Source organism: Paracoccidioides lutzii (genome assembly GCF_000150705.2).
Source record: "Paracoccidioides lutzii Pb01 unplaced genomic scaffold supercont2.5, whole genome shotgun sequence".
Taxonomy (NCBI): Eukaryota; Fungi; Ascomycota; class Eurotiomycetes; order Onygenales; family Ajellomycetaceae; genus Paracoccidioides; species Paracoccidioides lutzii.
In genome coordinates, this window is record NW_015440951.1 from 707,211 (window position 1) to 726,221 (window position 19,011).

Below are 19,011 nucleotides of genomic sequence, written 5' to 3' on the forward strand. Positions count from 1 at the left end.
AATACCACATCAATCTTGGTGGTGGGAACCGGCCCCAGTGTGTTGATTGCAGAATGTGAAAGAGGTGCAAAAGTCCCTTGTGCATGGAGACTGAAACTCAGTTCAATGAATTCCTTCTGTCTGGAAATAGTCGGCCTGGCATGGAACACTATGTCAAATTTATCAGGCCCATTTACGAGAAAATCAAGACTTTATTCTGACACATGGCGACCTGCATCCCCGCAATATTCTGGCTGTTAAGATGATGGAGGAGAGATTTAAGCGACTGGTCTGATTGACTAGGAGGCCGGTGGTATATATCCAGATTGCTGGGAGTTTGTCAAGTCTCTTAACACAGTTTGCCCATTACGTTCTGGTGACTGGCTTTTTTATCTGCCTCTTGAAGGGGATTGGGAATTATTTTGAGAAATATGCAAATATGCTGTTGACTACTTGGTTGATAATTGTGTAACATAGAAGAAAAGCTTCAGCTGCTCTACTACCTTGACAAAGGATATTGACCTTTTTTTAACCCTGTAAGCCTCGTACTTATCCTCAATCTGGACTCCAAACAAAGGGTCTAGCTCAAGCTGCGCTTCATCATGATCATAGTCGGTAAGAAGATAGTCTTCAACCAAGCTCTCCAACACATCCATAACCCGCTGCTGGCACCCTCAGTGGTACATCTCATTCTCAATCTTCTGGTCCCTGACTATCTGGCGAAAATGGTTGACATCATCAATTTCGGCGACTCGGATGTTCTTGATGTGATGAAGCCTTAGGTTTAGGGCGTTGGCACTGCCATGGAGATACAACATCCTGTTAACGGATCCCAATGCGGCCAGTCGCGAGACCAAGCAAGCAGGACGGAAGTTATCACGGGCCAGTGCTTCTGCAGTGGCAGCAGTGTGAGAGGAGCCTCAGTTCTGACCCTTTCAGGGCAGAATGTTATATATACGATATTATGAATGAACATCAGACTATAAGCCACCGCCTTGCATATAAATGCCATTCTCATGCAATCTTGGGGATGGCCGGTATGGCCAGCAACCCAAACCACAGCAGACAACAAAGCATGGCTGAAGCGAGGAGCGAATGAGATCGCACAGATAACGTTGGCGCTGGGATAGTCTGGGACCGTTCTGCCTAGATGCTGCGTTTAGTTGTCAATAATCCGCCGTACAACCCCGAGATGGAGGGTCAAGATTAAACAGCACTCTTAATGAAACCATTGAACTGAGCGCCAGAACGACCCAACTATAACGATATCTGACTGAGAGACCTTTTGAAACCTTTTGGCCGTCAATAAAAAGGTAGTAGATCTTATAAACCATTTATCTCGCTCATCCTCAGGATGAAAATCAACAACGTTCGTCCGTTGCACGTGGTTTTCCATCAGGAGCTGCACCGCAACCACAACGCTGTGGATTTCTTGGGATCAGTTTAGGGATTTGGATGTGTTATGATAGTGGAGGGTACTATTAGTGATATATGACATCTAAGGGAGCTGACCGAGTGCGGCCAAATAGCACCGTGATCATTTCGGACACGGGCGCATCCTTGAGCGTGAAGCCACTACCTACCAACGACTCCCAGGCCCATGGCATATCTGAAAAGGGAATGTGCCTCAATTCTATGGAAGCATGAAAAAGCTTGAACCCGGACTTTGGCAGCCACATCTAAATATGTTTATAAATGACACAGAGCTCCCAAGTGCGATATTTATCGATTATAATCCCGACATGCGTCAATTGCTTCTCTAAAGAGCGTCAGGCTAAATTTGTCCAGGCCGTCAAACCTACAACTGCTGCTTTGGTCATGCATAATGATCTGAAATCAAGAAATTTAATGGTCGCTCCTGGAGAAAGGGTGGTATTGTTGGATTTTGACAGACCTGGACATACGACAACAGCACTGTAACTGCTGAGGAGCAAGAATGGCTTCGGCAAGATGTACAGATTGCACAAGATCTTGGGCATCTGCTCGTAGGTCTCACTTGCCAGGGAAATGTCACTATAGACACGACACGCAGTCCCCAAAAATGAATGAAGGTAGCGCTTATCACTACCAATAATCCTTCACCTGCATCTTGAGTTTCTTGGTCTTTCCGAACAATCATAATCAGACGGAATGTTTGACGAGGTACTCATAGAGGCTCTGGTAGCGGGTGGAATCAGTTGACTCCTTCATGCCATGTTTTGATACAGGTGTAGGTCTGAAATCACAGTGTTCATGTCACTCATGTCACTCATGTTCTTTGCCCCTATGTCCAGCCCCGAGGGAAGGGCAGGGGGGTAGGGTTGGTTTGGGTCAGTCAACTCAAGTCTTGTACTTGCAGTCAGGTGCACTGCAAGTATCAGCGGCAAATGATTCATCGGCGATATCATCATTGGCCCTGGGAGCCGACTGGCGGGGCCTTTCCTGTGCCATGGTTTGCGGCCGTCTCCGTGCTCCTGCTGACAGTGATTGATGAGATGAGGTTGAGAAGATAAGACCATGATGATGGGAACAAGGAGGGACGGGAGGAGAGACCGTATTTGGGGCAAAGAGAGATTGGACGTTGAATGTTCAGAGTGAATATTCTTCTTTGTTGAGCCATGGTTACTAGCATGTTAGCACGGGTGAAAGGGGTGACAGAAATATTGTATCAAGTGGCCCTTGGGAGAGAAATATCGTGGAGCGGGATGATCACGTGGACAAGTTGGTGCGTGGAGTTTAAGGGTGAGGGCTGTGGGCGGAGGGGCCTGCGACAGAGCGTCGTAACAACGACACAAAGACCATTGAAAAGAAACGCTCCGAATGTAAATCAGAAGTTTATTATTTAATTCCTTTATCTTCACCAGTAAAGTTTAAATCATATAACTACAGTAAATGCAATAACATATATAATTTTTAAATACAGTATTTTAAATTAAATTAAATTATTAATAATTAACTTATTTAAATAATTATATTAATATATTTAAGTATAAATCTTAGTTAAAAAATCTTTAATATAATAATAATATTTTTATTATACTTTCTAATTTTTTTTACTTTTAATTCATTTTTAATTATGTTATTAATAGCAATAAAATCATAACTATATATAATATAATATAATATATTATATAAATTATATTTAATTATTACTTAATTCTAGTAGTGAATTAAATATAAATTTTGTATAGAATAATATATTTATAATAATTAAACTCATTCAATAATGTTTTAATTGAAGTGTTTAATTTTTTTCATTAGATTATCAAATTGTATATCTACAGGATATAATTTGTAGAAAAGCTCATTTATTTAAATTCACTAGTTATGTCATGCGCAGCGGGGTGAGTCATCGTACATATTAACTAGTTAACTATCATCTGATAATGCTGAGTAACAAGGTTTAAAGTTACATCTGAGTTTCTATTCTTAACCGCAGCTCAATTTCATCTTCATTTTCGCCAAGTCTCCATATGTCTTCTTCTTAAACATCACACATCCCTTGAAATTATTCTCATTATCATCTGTTCTCCTCTCGAGGTTCTGTTGACATATCCTGCTTCCTGCGGAGCTTTCATCGCCGGAACTCACACTGGTGGCACCAGCTAACGTTAAATTTTGACCACTCTGACGCCATCCCACAACTGTCCCAGCCATTCACGGCTCACAATCGCTGCTTACCGACCCACACAAGAAAGCTCTACCTTGACCGTTGACCAAGTCTTCAACTCTTGGGGGAGGAGGTTGATTTAAAATCTCTTTTCTTTCTTCTCGTCTCCTATTGAGACCATCACTCTTACAATTGATACATATCGGTAAGCATTTGCGCCACATATACTGGCTATATCGACCACTGTTCAAAGCTAACAGAGAGATTGACGTAAGGGTGTGTATGTGTGCACAACAGTGACATCTGAAGCTCCTTTCAAGTCTTTTATCACACCCAACCTCTACTCTCGTCAGCGGCCACCAGTTAATATTGAATAATTTCTAATTAATGACAGAATATTGTGCATGGCTATATAGGAATCGAGAAACAACCACTACTTCCATCTCTCTACTCCGAAGACCAAAGAACCTGAGTCCTTCTAAGTGGACGAAGAAGCAGCCCCCCAAAACCAACTGCTCCTGGAGATATCCAAAATGCAAAAGGGAAAAACACTAAAATGTTAAAATATATAGCAACATGGGGTCTGCACCTGTTTCCCTTTTAGTCGTTTTCTCTTCTGCTTTTTATTTTCTTTATATTAATTTTTCCTCAGTTTGTTCCATTATGTTCTTTTCCTGAACTACACTTTCTTTTACAGATTCATGCTCTTTCCCCCTCTCTTTAGATTAACTACTGTTCATCGACGATTTCTCCCCTCTTTTCTCGTCATTAACCCTTCAATATCGATTTCGACACATATTTTGCTTAGGGAGGATTCTCGACAAGTTCCGAACAACAACCAACGTCCATTGCATATATAACGTTCAATTTCAGGGAAGCCGGGCTGCTCCTTACAGATATATACGAAAGAAAGGGCATATTATTCAACATGAAATTCGGACGGAATCTTGCCCGGAATGTCGTGCCTGAGTGGGGTTCGTCATATATCAAATACAAGAGCTTAAAGAAGCTGATCAAATTGGAAATCGAAGCAAAGAAGGAGGGTCATGATCCGGACTTAGCTGGTGGGTTTTTGGTGCCCACATTTATTCACCAATGAATATTATATGTGTACTGTTGTATGCATTAAAGATCTAATTTTATTGTGCAGGTTTCTTCTATTCACTTGATCGCAACCTTGAAGATGTCGACCATTTCTACAACAAAAAGTTTGCAGACTTCTCACGCCGTCTGAAGCTGCTGGAAGACCGTTATGGCCATTCCGTCATAGCTTCACACAGACCCGGGACTGAAGATGTCGAGGATCTCCTAGCTGCTCTTCTCGAGCTGCGCGGCCAGCTTAGGAAGTTGCAGTGGTATGGAGAGGTCAATCGTCGGGGTTTTATTAAAATTACGAAGAAGCTGGATAAGAAGCTCCCTGGTGCTCAGGCGCAGATGCGCTATTTACCAACCAAGGTTGACCCAGCGCCATTTGCTACCAATTCCCGCTTGCAAGAATCTTTGAAGAGCATCAATGATTGGTTATCTGTGTTGGGAGATGAGAAGAGTGTTGACGATGCGAGCTCCACACACTCCTCTTTGTCAATGAGGAAACCAACCTCTCGAGTTAACCTTAATCTCCCTCCAAGTTTGCTTGTGGCTGTCGATGATGCCCTGCGCAAGGATGATACTCATATTTTGTTGGAGCTCCTGCCCACGCTGAGGATTGCTGCGGAGGAATTGGATGCAGCTCTTTATGCCAACGTTGTCAAAGCCCTATTACAACGTGCCATTTTCTATCGTGCTAGAGATTCCGTTGTCTCCTTGCTGGGGAAGATCGACACGCTTGACGAGGATGACGATATCAACAAACGTAATTGTATCCATCGTCTCGTTATTTCCATTGGGCGTTCGCAGTCAACCAGCGATACTGAATTGTCTGCTGCGCAAGTTCTTGACTTCCCTGTGGAGGCTTCCAATTACATCACTCCTGCTGCTGCCCCAACCCTCCAACCCACACGTGTTGTGGTGAAGGAGTCAGAGCAGACCTCCCTGTTAAGTAAGGCAGACGATGCAGTTTCGATATTGCAGCATCTCCTAGACAATCTACTCCCGAAACAGCGAAGTGCGCTACTTGCCAAAGACATCTCTGGCCGGACTCCACTACATTATGGAGCTCAGTATGGGTTCAGAGTGGTATGTGAGGTTATTATTGAGCATCTGCAGGCGTGGAACATGTTTGATGTCTCCGAGGGGATTGACGGGCCCAACTGGCAGGATGATGAGGGCTGGGCGCCGCTGCATCTAAGTGTCATTGGAGGTCATGCCCTGACCACCCGAGCGCTCTTGAATGCTGAGAATTGGAGAGGAGGAAACGACCAACAAGCTGCCATCCGAAAGCACATGTCCAAGTCGAGTGCTGTGCTAGCTCTTGCCACCAAGGCAAATTTTGTTGACATTGTGCAGCTCCTGGTCGATGCTGGTGTCGATATCAATTACCAGGACGAGCAGGGTGAAACTGCCCTTCATGTTGCTGCACGGTTCGGCCATGATGCGTGCGCCAAGGCGCTGCTGAATGGATCAAACGATCAGAAGGCCAACACAGAATTAGCGGAAAATACCTACTCTTGGACGCCATTGTTCATTGCCTGCGTTGATGGCAGTTTGGGTGTAGTTGACTTACTCATCGAAGCAGGTGCGGACCTGGAACGCCTCGACTCTTCCGGTTGGACGGCGAAGGAACATGCTGCTCTTAGGGGCCATATCGCTATTGCCCGTCGACTGGCAGAGACCACCCCGCCAATTGAGGTCATGAGCGATTCTGACAGCCCGACTCCGCAAGCCTGGTCCCTGTCCCCGCCCACGCAGGCGTCTCTGGCTGAGCGCAAGTCCAACGATCGTGCCGCGGAACCCATCAAGACCTTTGGCCATCGTTATCTAACAGACGAGAGCATGGTGCTGGTCAGTCTGGGGACGATGGATATGAGAAAAACAGTGCCCGCAGTCGATCTCGATCGCATTCCCATGGCCAACGCGCATCTAACACAGCTAGACACTGCCCTATCCATCGTCGTTTCCGCTAGTGATGCGCACGGTGAGCCTGAGATAATTGACCTACCTATCCAAGATAGCATCGCGACGGAACCTATCGTCTTCCATGCCGCGGATGCCTCGAAGGTGAAGATCATCTTTGACCTGATACCCACCTATTCCGGGTCCAAGGAGAAGATTGTCGGTCGGGGCGTCGCGTTGTTGTCCAGTATTAAACCCACAGTTGGCTCGAAACGAATAAATTTGCAAGGAGATGTGACGGTGCCGATTATTGCGGCGAATACGCTTGATATCATTGGGACGGTAACGTTTAATTTCTTGATTATCACGCCGTTTAAACATCCGAACATGTCGATTACGGAGGAGCAGACGTATTGGAAGAGTATGGCTTCGCCTATGGTTATTGGACATCGAGGTGAATTTCTCTTCCTTTTCTTCCCGTTTTCTCTATTTTCAGGATTACACGTTTATTTTCATTATTGTTCGATTTTTATTCCTAACTTAATACGATAAATCCAGGTCTTGGAAAGAACATGGCTGGGCGCAAGTCATTGCAATTGGGAGAGAATACGATCCAGGTTTGTCGTATATTACGGGGCCTTTCTGGCAGTTGAGAACTGCGAGTTATATCTGACATTTACAGTCTTTCATTGCAGCGGCAAATCTGGGCGCATCTTATGTTGAGGTGAGTTGTTGCTAATGTCACGAATGTCTACTATTCCATTTTTGGAAGAAAGCTAACATATCACTCATGACTTAGTTTGGTATATATCCTATTTCATCTCAAACCATAAGCGGGTGAATATCACTTGAACTGACCATTGTTGCTAGATGTTCAATTGACGAAGGATCATGTTCCCGTAATATACCATGATTTCCTCGTTAGTGAAACGGGAATAGATGCACCAGTACACACGCTGACCCTGGAGCAAGTGAGTTCTGGCCACTCCCTTGATTTATTTCTTAGATTTGTTGATGTTGTGCCGTCCGTTCTTTGGAATCTAACAATGACCATAGTTCCTACACCTCAGCGAGGCTCGCGGACCGCGCGAATCTGCCACTTCATCCAATTCATCCATACCCGTAGATCCCGTTTTGGCAGATCTGAGAACGTCAGCCGCAAGGCGTCAACGATCCATGTCTGTTGGAGAGCAGTTCGCGTCGTCAATACACATGAGCGAGAAGATGAAGCATACGCGTGACTTCAAGAAGAAGGGTTTCAAGGGCAATACGCGTGGCAGTCACATCCAAGCCCCCTTCGCAACGCTAGAGGAATTATTTAGGAAGTTACCCAAATCTGTTGGGTTTAATATTGAGCTCAGTATGTAAAAACCAACTTTCCCCACTTGACAAACGGATCGAATCTATATATCTCTTTATCAGTGATCCAACCTTACCCGATTTTGTTAAAAAAATTTCCAGAATACCCTATGCTCCACGAATCCGAAGAGGAAGAAATGGACACATACGCCGTTGAATTAAACTCCTTCGTCGACACGGTGCTCACCTCCGTCTACGACCTCGGCCAGGGTCGTAACATGATATTCTCCTCCTTCAACCCGGACATCTGCCTCTTGCTCTCGTTCAAACAACCCTCGATCCCCGTTATGTTCCTGACGGATTCGGGAATGACAAATGTTGGCGACGTGCGTGCTAGCAGTCTGCAGGAGGCTATACGGTTTGCGTCGCGGTGGAATTTGTTGGGCGTGGTGACGGCGGCGGAGCCGTTGGTTATTGCTCCTAGACTTGTCAGGGTTGTTAAGGAATCTGGGCTTGTGTGTGTTTCGTATGGTATTGCAAATAATGAGCCTGGGAACGTTAAGGTAGGCATGGATTCTTTGCTTTTCTGTTGGTTTTCGAGTATGCTGACAGTTCCTGAATGTATAGATGCAAGTTAAAGAAGGCATTGATGCTGTTATTGTCGATAGCGTTCTTGCCATTCGGAAGGGGCTTACAGAGGGCGAGAATCAGGGATTGAATGGAGGCTCGAAGGATATGGGACTACTGAGTGCTAACGTTGTATGATAACGTAAATGGGAAAGGGGAGAGTATCCGTGACGCCAACACGAACCCACAACTTCACTTGAGTCTAGAAGTTTCTCGGGAAGTAATTGTATTGGTTGCTGAAGAGATAAAGTAGATTAAATTCTTAATTCTCTTTGACTCATTTCATTGGTTGAAAGCATCTCAGCTTTTGCTTTAGTTTGTCATTAGATTATCTCGTATTTATGTATCGCTGGCTGTAGCATACCTGTATATTTCGTTGTCGATGGAGAGGGAAGGGAAGGATTTTGGGAGAGAGGGAGGAGGGGTTTTCTGGGTAGAAGGAGAACATAGGATGAAGAGAGGGACATTAATTAGACACCCACAGACAGACAAACAGACGAGCAAATAGAAGACACGAAGGTATTAGGTGGTAGAGAGACGGAGGCTTAATCTCCCTTTTCAGCACGGTCTGAATAGTTAGACTTGAGAACAGATCAGACAAAACCATCAAGTTTCCTACAGCAACATCATATCAACAGCATCATCACATTAGGCATCCGTCCTTGATACTTGAATGCAGCTCACTCATCGCCACCCGTACTCTCTTCATTGGGCTCACAGGAGCGGCTACTGAATCCCTCCGATTCTCGTTATCCTTCGCCTCCAATAATGAGGAAGATTTAGATGGTGGCGACAATGCGACGTTAGTGATATCAGCAGCAGTCGTTGCTAATGATGTATCCCATGCAAACACCTCGACGATCCATTCGTACCAGACCTTGCGGTTGTCAGTTTGGCGGTACATCGTCACGATGATTTCTGAGTTGGGGGGAACGATGAGGGGGGTCTGTCGATGTTGGTTAATTTCAACAATATTTATTCCCCGTGAAAGGAAGGAGTGGGAATGACTGAAACAAACCTTAAGCGGAAAATATATTGGAAACCAACTGATCATGCCAGGACTCTTCTCATCCATCGTGACGGGATTCGTCGATAGCTCGACATCATCATACAGCACCGTTTCGAAGTAGCCAGCTAGCCCGTGACATGTGCCACGTTTTTGACATGGGAATGCCAATCTGGTTCGTCGAACGTTGTGGGAGTTTAAAATTGTGGATGACGTCGATGAGTGTGGGGGGATGTTGTGATTGGGGTGTGAGAAGGACCATGCGGACTGAATTATCGGGGTTGATGGGTCGTTGGCGGGAGGGGACGGGCTTTTGTCACTCTGTCTACCCGCTGTTGCGATGGGTGCGGGTGTTGACGGCTGGATTGTGGAGAGGAAATCAAATGCATGTAACATTACAACATACGGCGTCTCTGGTGCGGCTGGGTTCGTTATCGATTGAGCCGCAATATCTGCATGGAGACGCGGGGATGAAATTGGTGATAGGTGCGCGGAGTATGATGCTGGGATCGAAATCCCGTGAACTGGGTTGAGAAGGTGGGTAACGCCGTCCAAACACTCGGGGGACAGCTCGTTGTCTCCGAATGAGCCCAGCAGCTCAGATACTAATATATCAATTGGCGTATGAATAATTTTCTGTTCTTCTCCCGAGCCTGTAGGAATGCTCTTTTAGCATCTCATTGTCAGCTTCAGCGGTTTGGCGCGTGCTTACCAGACTCAGGGGCTAAACGGTGAGGACCTTTCCAACTGCGCATATCAGATTTTACCAAGTTCACACAGCCACCCCATAGACTGGCGTTGTGCCTCTGTAACAACACGTAAGCGTTGGGGTTTTTCTCAACGGCCCAAACTTCAATAACAACGCCGGCTTCCACGCTTGCACGGATTGCTCGGGTTACCAATGGACCTCGACCAGCACCAACTACGGCCAACACCACATGTCCTTCGGGATGGCAAGTTGGTTTCCCCTGTGCTGCCCAATCCTTCAAGGCTTTGGCAATCGCGCGCTCATACCACTCATATTTAATGGGATCCTTCTCAAACACTTCATATGTTATACTCTCAAGGTTAACAGTCAGTGGTTGTAATGGGGCCTGCAGATAGTCTTGATATCCCACCCCAAATCGTTCCATGGGAGTTCGACCGGGTTGCTTCTGTTGAAGGTTCCTGATGTAGGACAGGTGCGGAGTTGGGTCAAAGTTCTTTTTATTTGAGCCAGACTTGAACTGGCGGTGCGTTTCAGCAGGCGTGGGAGCGGCACTATTTGAATCACTTTCAGGACTGATCTTCGGAGTAGGGTCCGTTTCAGATCCCGATTGGCTGACCTCATACCCAGCAATCGGGCCAACGTCGCAGAGAATGATCCAAGGAGGATTACGAAGTCGCATCATGCGAGCAATCAGGGCTTGGTGAGCCTTTGATAACACGGGGTACCCTTTCTGATTCTTGATGAACGATGAGCCAGCGATTGTAAGGATATGAACGGGTTCAGATTGCCATCGTAACTGTACAGACATGGGTGGCAATTGTTTTGGTAACGATAACGCTGGATAATCCAGGATAATCCAAATCAGTAAGGGTCACTGAGAGAAAGCAGTGTCTCCAATTTCATGCCAGCAGGAAGGCATAAAGCTGCTGAGAATGGGGTAGAAGAAGGGTACGAGCAATGTCATCCAAATGATTTTATTCTTACCTACAAAAAGTCTTGACTGGTATTTACACAGCTTCCTGATGACATCCCAAGCTTCCCAAGTACCGAATAAATCCACCTTTAGAGATGGCCCAATTGCCGGTGTAAGGTATTCCGCTCTAGCGAACGGCGCGAGGTCGCCAACATCATTAGTTTCCAGCTCTGAAGTATCTATCATATTAAACCAGATGTGGACCTGGATATATAGTCCAACATTCAAAATATCCTGAATTGCACGACCAAAATATATTAGGCCTTCTCCATGCAAGTTTCCATGACAAAGCCGGGGGCCTGGGACGATTATGAAGCTGACACCGCAGAATGCAGCGTAGGCAACCTCTAGATCCAATACCTGGCGGGATATATCTGCTATTAGAGGATCCGGTGAACATAGATCTATCCATGGACTCGTTATTCCAACCAACTGGCTTGTACATTCATTTGGTGTCAAAAAGGTATCATCAGGTGAAAGGGGAGGGACCGTCACAGGGTGGGTATTATGTGACGTCCCTAGGGTTATGGTAGCATCATAAACCGGTGGTTTTGAGTCGGAAAGATGAGTAGAAAGCAGTGTGAGAACTCGAGAATGAAAGAGAGGCGTTGTAATAGGCGTGGTGAGCATATCATACTGATATGGAGGTCATTAGCGAACTTGCTGCAGACGTATCAACACATATTTCTGCTGGAATACTTACATCCCCCTCCTGCGCTAGCTGGACCAGTTGAGGAGAAACCGGTACAGTGCGCCGAGTTTCATGTTGGCCGATACAAAAAGTCGGGGCCCAATCTTCATCTCCCTCCATTGTTGCAGCAACTTATATGGCAATAGGCCGCTGTCAGGGGAATTAACAAGGAAGACTGCAAAGCACATGAAATAGCCAGCTAGCACGGAGTATGGCGAGCGGGAGATATATATATTAAAAAAAAAAAAAAAAAAAAAAAGGTCCCGAAATTGAGGCATTAAGCGGCTTGCATGTTGCTCTCTCAACCAAGCGGGGCAGCGGTAGCGTGTATTGAAGAGGGGCGGTAATTACAGGGCTTGGAAAAGAAAAGCTATGAGGAAATCCAAACATCCATATTAGCTCACTGGACATCTCAGCTCCTAACAAAGAGGAGTGGAATTAAAGAGGTGGAGGTGGGCAACCATCCATCCACATCCACAGAGGACTGTTGTGAAGTTGCAAACAAATTTGTAGTTAAGAGTTGGTTAACTGAACTAAGTTAACTTAAAGCCTTTGCTTAGTTAATTTGTGTTGCTCTGACATCTCAACCAGAGGAAGTGTAGGCGACACCGCCCTCGGCTAACCTTCCCCTTGTGGTCGCCTTTTGCTTACTTTTTCTTGATGTTGCGTTTTCGCAGCTTCACCCAGGCAACCTGAGCTAATTTCACAACGCATTTGGGGCAAATCCTATAGACATCTGTTGAAATTACTGAGCTCTCCTCTCCTCTCCTGGTGACCATGGGTGATCAGCGACTCGACGGTGACAGCTCTTCCCGTGCGAAAAAGAGGCAGAAGACCGAAACTGCAGACATGGACCCTCGTCAGAACAAGTACTTAGCCCACTGGTATGAGGATGAGAAGAAGCCTTCAAACGGGTATTCCGCTGAAGGTTCCATCCTGGACGAGTTTGAGCGACACAAGACAACGGCTGCCATGGCCAGAGAAGCGGAGGATGCTGCAGTAAACCCCTTCAATGGAAAACCACTTTCAAACCGCTATTTTTCGATCTTGAAACAGCGAAGGGATCTGCCCGTTCATTCTCAGAGGTATGTTGTTCGGTTCCTTGTGTGTGGCATGTAGACGGGCTAATCGCGATATCTGTTGTAGAGATGAGTTCTTACAACTGTACCAGCAGTCGCAAATCCTCGTTTTCGTCGGTGAGACCGGTTCGGGAAAGACTACTCAGATCCCTCAGTTCGTTCTTTTCGACGACCTTCCGCATCAGCGCGGTAAACTGGTGGCATGTACTCAGCCCAGACGAGTTGCAGCTATGTCGGTTGCAGAGCGCGTTGCAGCTGAGATGGACGTTAAGCTTGGGGAGGAAGTCGGTTACAGTATTCGATTTGAGGACATGACTAGTCAAAAGACGATGCTGAAATATATGACGGATGGAATGTTATTGCGTGAAGCAATGCATGATCATGACCTGAAACGCTACAGCACTATTATCTTGGATGAGGCCCATGAGAGAACAATGGCCACTGATGTGCTCATGGGTTTGCTTAAGGAGGTGGTTCAACGTCGACCAGATCTTAAATTGATTATCATGTCAGCTACCCTGGATTCCCAGAAGTTCCAGCGATACTTTTGTGATGCGCCACTCCTCGCAGTCCCCGGGCGGACCCATCCTGTTGAAATATTTTATACCCCGGAGCCAGAGCAAGATTATGTGGAGGCGGCTATTCGAACAGTTTTGCAGATTCACGCCAACGAGCCTGAGGGTGATATCTTACTCTTCTTGACTGGTGAAGAGGAAATCGAAGACTCTGTGCGCAAGATATCTCTTGAGGTGGATGAGATGATTCGAGAGGCCGACGCAGGGCCCATGAAAGTTTATCCTCTCTATGGAAGTTTACCTCCCGGTCAACAACAGCGGATTTTCGAACCTGCCCCGCCCCCCCGCAGGGAAGGAGGGCGACCCGGACGGAAGTGCATCGTGTCTACCAACATTGCGGAAACCTCTCTGACTATCGACGGTATCGTGTATGTTGTGGACCCTGGATTCTCCAAGCAGAAGGTATACAATCCACGTATCCGTGTTGAGTCGTTGTTGGTATCACCAATTTCCAAAGCCTCAGCCCAGCAGCGTGCTGGTCGTGCCGGCCGTACGCGCCCTGGGAAATGTTTCAGACTATATACCGAAGAGGCGTTCAAGAAAGAACTCATTGAACAAACATATCCGGAAATTCTCCGCTCCAATCTATCGTCCACAGTATTGGACCTTAAAAAGCTTGGGATCGAGGATCTAGTCCACTTCGACCTTATGGATCCACCAGCCCCTGAAACTCTCATGCGAGCTTTGGAAGAACTCAACTATCTGGCTTGTTTGGATGACGATGGGAATCTTACTCCGTTAGGCCGTCTTGCATCTGAGTTTCCGTTGGACCCTGCCCTTGCAGTGATGTTAATCAGCTCACCGGAATTCTACTGTTCCAACGAGATCCTTTCAATTACCTCCTTGCTTTCCGTCCAACAAATCTTCGTTCGCCCCGCCGCCCAACGCAAGCGTGCTGATGAAATGAAGAACCTTTTCGCACACCCGGATGGCGATCACCTTACCCTCTTAAATGCGTATCACGCTTTCAAAAGTCCTGAAGCCCAAGCCAACCCACGCCAGTGGTGCCACGATCATTTCCTTTCCCTTCGAGCCCTACAGTCCGCAGATAACGTCCGCCAGCAGCTGCAGCGTATCATGGAACGTGAGGAGATCGAGCTTGTATCCACCCCATTCGAAGACAAGAAGTATTACGAAAATATTCGTCGCGCATTGGTTGCAGGCTTTTTTATGCAAGTCGCTAAGAAAGAGAGCCAGGGAAAGAATCTATATAGAACTGTCAAGGACAACAATGAGCCCGTTTTGCTGCATCCCAGCAGTGTCCTTGGACACGAAGCGGAATGGGTCCTGTATAATGAGTTTGTGCTTACAACAAAGAGCTATGTCCGAACAGTCACTGCGGTGAAGGGAGAGTGGCTCTTGGTAAGTTTCCCCGCCTTTCTTTATCTTAAACCTGGGCATGTCCCTCTGTCAGGTGTCCTCCCATGTAATTCTTATCGATGATACTAATCCAGTCCTTTACTTAGGATATTGCACCGATTTATTACGACATATCCAGCTTTCCCAAGGGTGAGATCCGCTCCGCGCTTATCCGTGCCATGGAACGTCTTTCTCGCAAGGAGAAGATGCGTGCTGACAAGGAGAAGAGGCACTGAAAACATTTTGTGTAAAATCCCCATTCCAAGTGTTTCTTTTGTGCTCCCTACATGCAAGGTTTGGTTAATATTAGTTGGTGATCTCCTGGCTACTTATTTCATTATAATGGGTTAAAACAAAGGTTAAATGTCTTCTTTTAATAAAGCGCCGGTTTTCTGATGTCCGTTACGATTTCTTTTTCAAGTTTCTGATCATGTTCTAATTTTTCATTTTTCTGTGGGGTTCTCTTCTCTGTTATTTTTCCTTCTCTAGACATGTAAACTTGTGAATGCCTTCTGTGTTTTTTCTTCCCATACAACCAGTTGACGCAGATAAAGAAATCTTTGAGAAATCCTTCCCCTTTGCCCCCTAAGTAAAGTTCCCCACATTATTTTTCATAGGTGTAGCCTCTTCAGACAGTTGGTGATCCGGCATCATTGGGCGATTTCTTGTCTATAAAGGGTGTTTTGTTATTTTTTAAGGATGGTTAATCCTCCAGGTGACTACAAGGATAGTCCATGTATCACTCGGGCGAGCAATCCAGGCAAGGGAGGAAATGGATCTCATTTTGAAGAAATAGAAATTCAATGTACTCCGGAGTTATCTACCTATAATACATGCATAACGTATAGCTATATAGCAGATAAAGATTCCTTTGAATATTCAACAGTGAATACGATATGAACGGCCTTTACTTCCTAGAACTAAACCCTGTTAGATGAATTGAGGTTTAAGAGCGATAAACCGTGCCGTAAAGGGTAACATCAACAACATGAACCAAAAAAATATATGAAAGTCACATAACTGCTGGAGCGTTGTGACTGTAAATCTAGCAGGAAAGAGAATCTCTGGTAGAGAGGTGATGGGCCGAGAAGTAGACCAGCTTGCACAAAAGAAGAGTTCCAGGCGGAAGGAATTTTGCGTGAAGAATTCAGTTCCCAGGACGCCACAGAACACGGGTGTTCGAAGGACGATTTCGTTTGAGTCTTCACTTGAACGTGGTAGATTCGCACAACTGCTCATTTTCCCGGGCCACGTCTCGTAAGGAAATAACACGGTAAGGACCTCGAACTCTTGTAACATAACCGGCTGTCGCTAGTCCACATTCCCTAGCAAAGGACATTCGTTATATGAAGTGCGCACATGTGGATGTTAGGAAAGAGAACCTCCAAGATGGAACTCCAACGGGCGGGATTTGTATTCGTAAGCACAATTCTATACGTCATTATTTCACGTACCATGCGAATCCATAAAAACTAGTGGATAAATAAATGCCTTTGCAAAAAAATCAATCCTTGTGGATATGTGGCAGTGGTAAAAATTCAAAGCTTTTCACAAATCAGAAGACCAAATCGTCACTTCTCCAGCAGCTCAGCTCATCCCTCAATTGGCGCTACGCAGCACGAATACGGAGTCCATATGCGTCCACTTCCCGCTGCAAGTCTCCAATAGTTTTCTGAGAGACCGCTAACAAATAGAATAATGATCCGCAAGCCTCTCCGAAGTACTCCTTCTTGACCGTATGGGTTGGCTCTCCCGAAGCACGAATCCGAAATTCATATTCACGTATTTCCCGTTTTATGTCCATAATTGTCTTCTGAGAGACTCCCAACGAATGGAATAACGACCTAAAATTTCCCTGGAAGTGATTTCTTCTTATCTCTTCGGTGGATGGTAAAGCTTCCATCCGTTCTTCGGAAGATTTCCTTAGAGAGAATCTCAGGACGGCTTTTTCACCATTTTTCTTGTCGGCTTTAGTATAGTAGACTGGAAAATGATTAGAGGAATCGGGCACCATTTGAGCTAGTTTCGGAGCTTGTTTTGTCTGGGAGGGTCCTAGCTTATGGAGATCGGAACAGGAGCTGGCATGAGTGGATAGTTTTCCATTTTGTGCTTCAGAAACTTGACCTGCATGCCGCACATCGAAACTACTCTCCTCCCTTTCATGCTCTAGCCGAAGATTACGTCGGAGGGCATTTTCACTATAATTAATTGACACCCGAATTGGTTGCTCAATTTGTTTGGCGAACTCGTAACATCTTTCTCCCAGAGACATGTTAGTTGGAATGTCAGTTGAGGAATGCTCAGCAGCCCTGGTCCATTGACTCAAAGCCTTCTTAACCGAAATCTGAATGTCTTTCTTGTTATAGCTCGGTCTCCAATCAATTCCAGCTTCTACAGCAGCCTTAACTATGGTTGCAGACAATGCATCCTTCCCGCAGCCATTGCAGAAAGCAACCATGTAGAGAATCAGGCGGTGAATCGTGTTTCCAAAATGTGCTTTTGTTGACATAATGAAAGCGACAGATCGGAGTAGGACGTACCCGCCTTTCCTCCAGTTTGACGATAACATGTAAAATTTCAGGTAAGAACCCAAGACTTGAGCCCCATCGCTGTAGCCAGATTCGCGAAGGATATGGAGGTAGGCGTCGGCGTTCTGGGGTTGATTAAAACTCAGGGAGGCAGAAATGAGAGCATTCATTATAAACGGATGGCGGGGCTTTGGGGGAACTGTCACTTGAACGTCTCCAACCCTGACAGTCTCCCATAACACGGGTATGTTAACGGGGAAGCTGTCTCCTTGGAGTAGACGCAAGAATCCATCAAAACCGAAGAGATCCTTGGTCTTATTAAAAAAGTTTATCGCGGAAACGATGATAGGAGGGGTCATCTTGATCCTGTTTGGAAACAAAGAATCAATGACCATTTTCACAAGATCATTTTGCTTAGCTCGTGTAAATTGCGTAATCATAAGTTCGACGGTCTGCGGTAAAATCGGTTCGTCTGAAGCCAACAGGTTTTCTGAGACAATCAGAAGAAGTCGTTGGAGGGATACAGCTTTTTTACCAAAGGACGCAAACGACTCCTGGAGGTTGTTGTGTAATTCCTGCCGTTCCTGCTGGAGCAACGCTTGCTCCCGAACTGTAATATTTCTAACTATATCGTCGTATGATTCGTCCCTCCAAAACCTTAACCGAGTGATCCGTTTTTTAAGAAAGTGCAACTCGACTAGATAATCTTGAGTTCTAAATCTTGGATGATCGAAGCGTTCTCCATAATCCGCCACAACTTCGCCATAGGAATGAGCAATACTGGGACGAAGGAGCAACTTAATGGCGAGTTGCCGTATTGCTAAGAGCTGAATTGCCCTCTCTCGCAGAATATCTTCCCCTGCCAAATCATACTGTCGATAGAAACGCTCATCTTCGTCAGTCGGTTCCCTCTTCTTAGCAGACCCCATTTCAAAACCGTCTGTAATCATGTCGGGACGATCCTTAAACGTGGATGGCTCCCAGTTTTCAAATGGCCCGGCCGAAAACGAGTTTACATCCTGGAACCCCTCAAAGGACGTAGAAGACTGTCGAGAAGTGACGGCAGACGTACTGTATTCTCGTCTCTGCAGTGGAAGGGCAAGCTGCCTCACTCTCCTCCGGGCAGCAATTTCATCCAATATCCGCGCTTCTTCAATCCGCAATTCCTTCACCTCCTCTTTCACGGCTTCGATTTTCTTTTCCAATTCAGTACGCCGTTTAGTTTTCGCATCAGCGTCAAATATCATGGCTGTTGCAAAAAGAGCGGAGTAAAGGAGCGTAACGGAATTCCCGATGTAGAGCCGGCGCCGTCCGGCTGCCGTGGGTCCTTGTCCTGCAACAGCATTGGAACCGCTGCGTAGACAAGAGACACACCGGCATGACCCTGTCGACAGGGCAGTTCGAGACCAAAGACCTTGCATTATCTTGGCATCATAAAGAGCGGAGGAATGATGGGGAGAAGAACGGGTTAGATTTCGGAGAGGAAGTGGATCGATTTAAGAGGTCTTCAGAGTGGAATGAAGGGTCAACTAGACTTCTAAGTCGTTGAAGATCACCAATATAAGCAGCATCAGAAATAGAAAGCAGAGCAGGGCAAATTGAGAGG

The 19,011-nt window shown here is 45.9% G+C and overlaps 6 protein-coding genes across 6 annotated transcripts; 3 read left to right on the forward strand and 3 right to left on the reverse strand.

Moving 5' to 3' along the window:
- Window positions 1-1,198: 1,198 nt before the first annotated feature.
- PAAG_02400 (hypothetical protein) lies at window positions 1,199-1,586 on the reverse strand (the record flags this gene model as incomplete). Its single annotated transcript, XM_002795648.2, has 2 exons — window positions 1,199-1,400; window positions 1,492-1,586. 2 exons carry the CDS (start codon window positions 1,584-1,586, stop codon window positions 1,199-1,201), a joined length of 297 nt encoding a protein of 98 aa, XP_002795694.2.
- Window positions 1,587-1,674: 88 nt separating this feature from the next.
- PAAG_11482 (hypothetical protein) lies at window positions 1,675-2,024 on the forward strand (the record flags this gene model as incomplete). Its single annotated transcript, XM_015847125.1, has 2 exons — window positions 1,675-1,856; window positions 1,892-2,024. 2 exons carry the CDS (start codon window positions 1,675-1,677, stop codon window positions 2,022-2,024), a joined length of 315 nt encoding a protein of 104 aa, XP_015703257.1.
- Window positions 2,025-4,496: 2,472 nt separating this feature from the next.
- Window positions 4,497-8,623, forward strand: PAAG_02401 (glycerophosphodiester phosphodiesterase GDE1; the record flags this gene model as incomplete). Its single annotated transcript, XM_002795649.2, has 8 exons — window positions 4,497-4,632; window positions 4,719-7,013; window positions 7,118-7,176; window positions 7,242-7,287; window positions 7,430-7,530; window positions 7,616-7,919; window positions 8,021-8,421; window positions 8,486-8,623. The coding sequence occupies 8 exons, from the start codon at window positions 4,497-4,499 to the stop codon at window positions 8,621-8,623; spliced, it is 3,480 nt and encodes a 1,159-aa protein (XP_002795695.2).
- Window positions 8,624-9,128: 505 nt separating this feature from the next.
- Window positions 9,129-11,984, reverse strand: PAAG_02402 (arginine N-methyltransferase skb1; the record flags this gene model as incomplete). Its single annotated transcript, XM_015844630.1, has 5 exons — window positions 9,129-9,431; window positions 9,504-10,144; window positions 10,204-11,037; window positions 11,185-11,809; window positions 11,877-11,984. 5 exons carry the CDS (start codon window positions 11,982-11,984, stop codon window positions 9,129-9,131), a joined length of 2,511 nt encoding a protein of 836 aa, XP_015701678.1.
- Window positions 11,985-12,641: 657 nt separating this feature from the next.
- PAAG_02403 (pre-mRNA-splicing factor ATP-dependent RNA helicase PRP43) lies at window positions 12,642-15,113 on the forward strand (the record flags this gene model as incomplete). Its single annotated transcript, XM_002795651.1, has 3 exons — window positions 12,642-12,949; window positions 13,011-14,880; window positions 14,985-15,113. The coding sequence occupies 3 exons, from the start codon at window positions 12,642-12,644 to the stop codon at window positions 15,111-15,113; spliced, it is 2,307 nt and encodes a 768-aa protein (XP_002795697.1).
- A 1,373-nt stretch (window positions 15,114-16,486) lies between these two features.
- PAAG_02404 (hypothetical protein) lies at window positions 16,487-18,826 on the reverse strand (the record flags this gene model as incomplete). The annotated part of the gene is made up of 1 exon (XM_002795652.1): window positions 16,487-18,826. The coding sequence occupies one exon, from the start codon at window positions 18,824-18,826 to the stop codon at window positions 16,487-16,489; it is 2,340 nt and encodes a 779-aa protein (XP_002795698.1).
- Window positions 18,827-19,011: the final 185 nt, after the last annotated feature.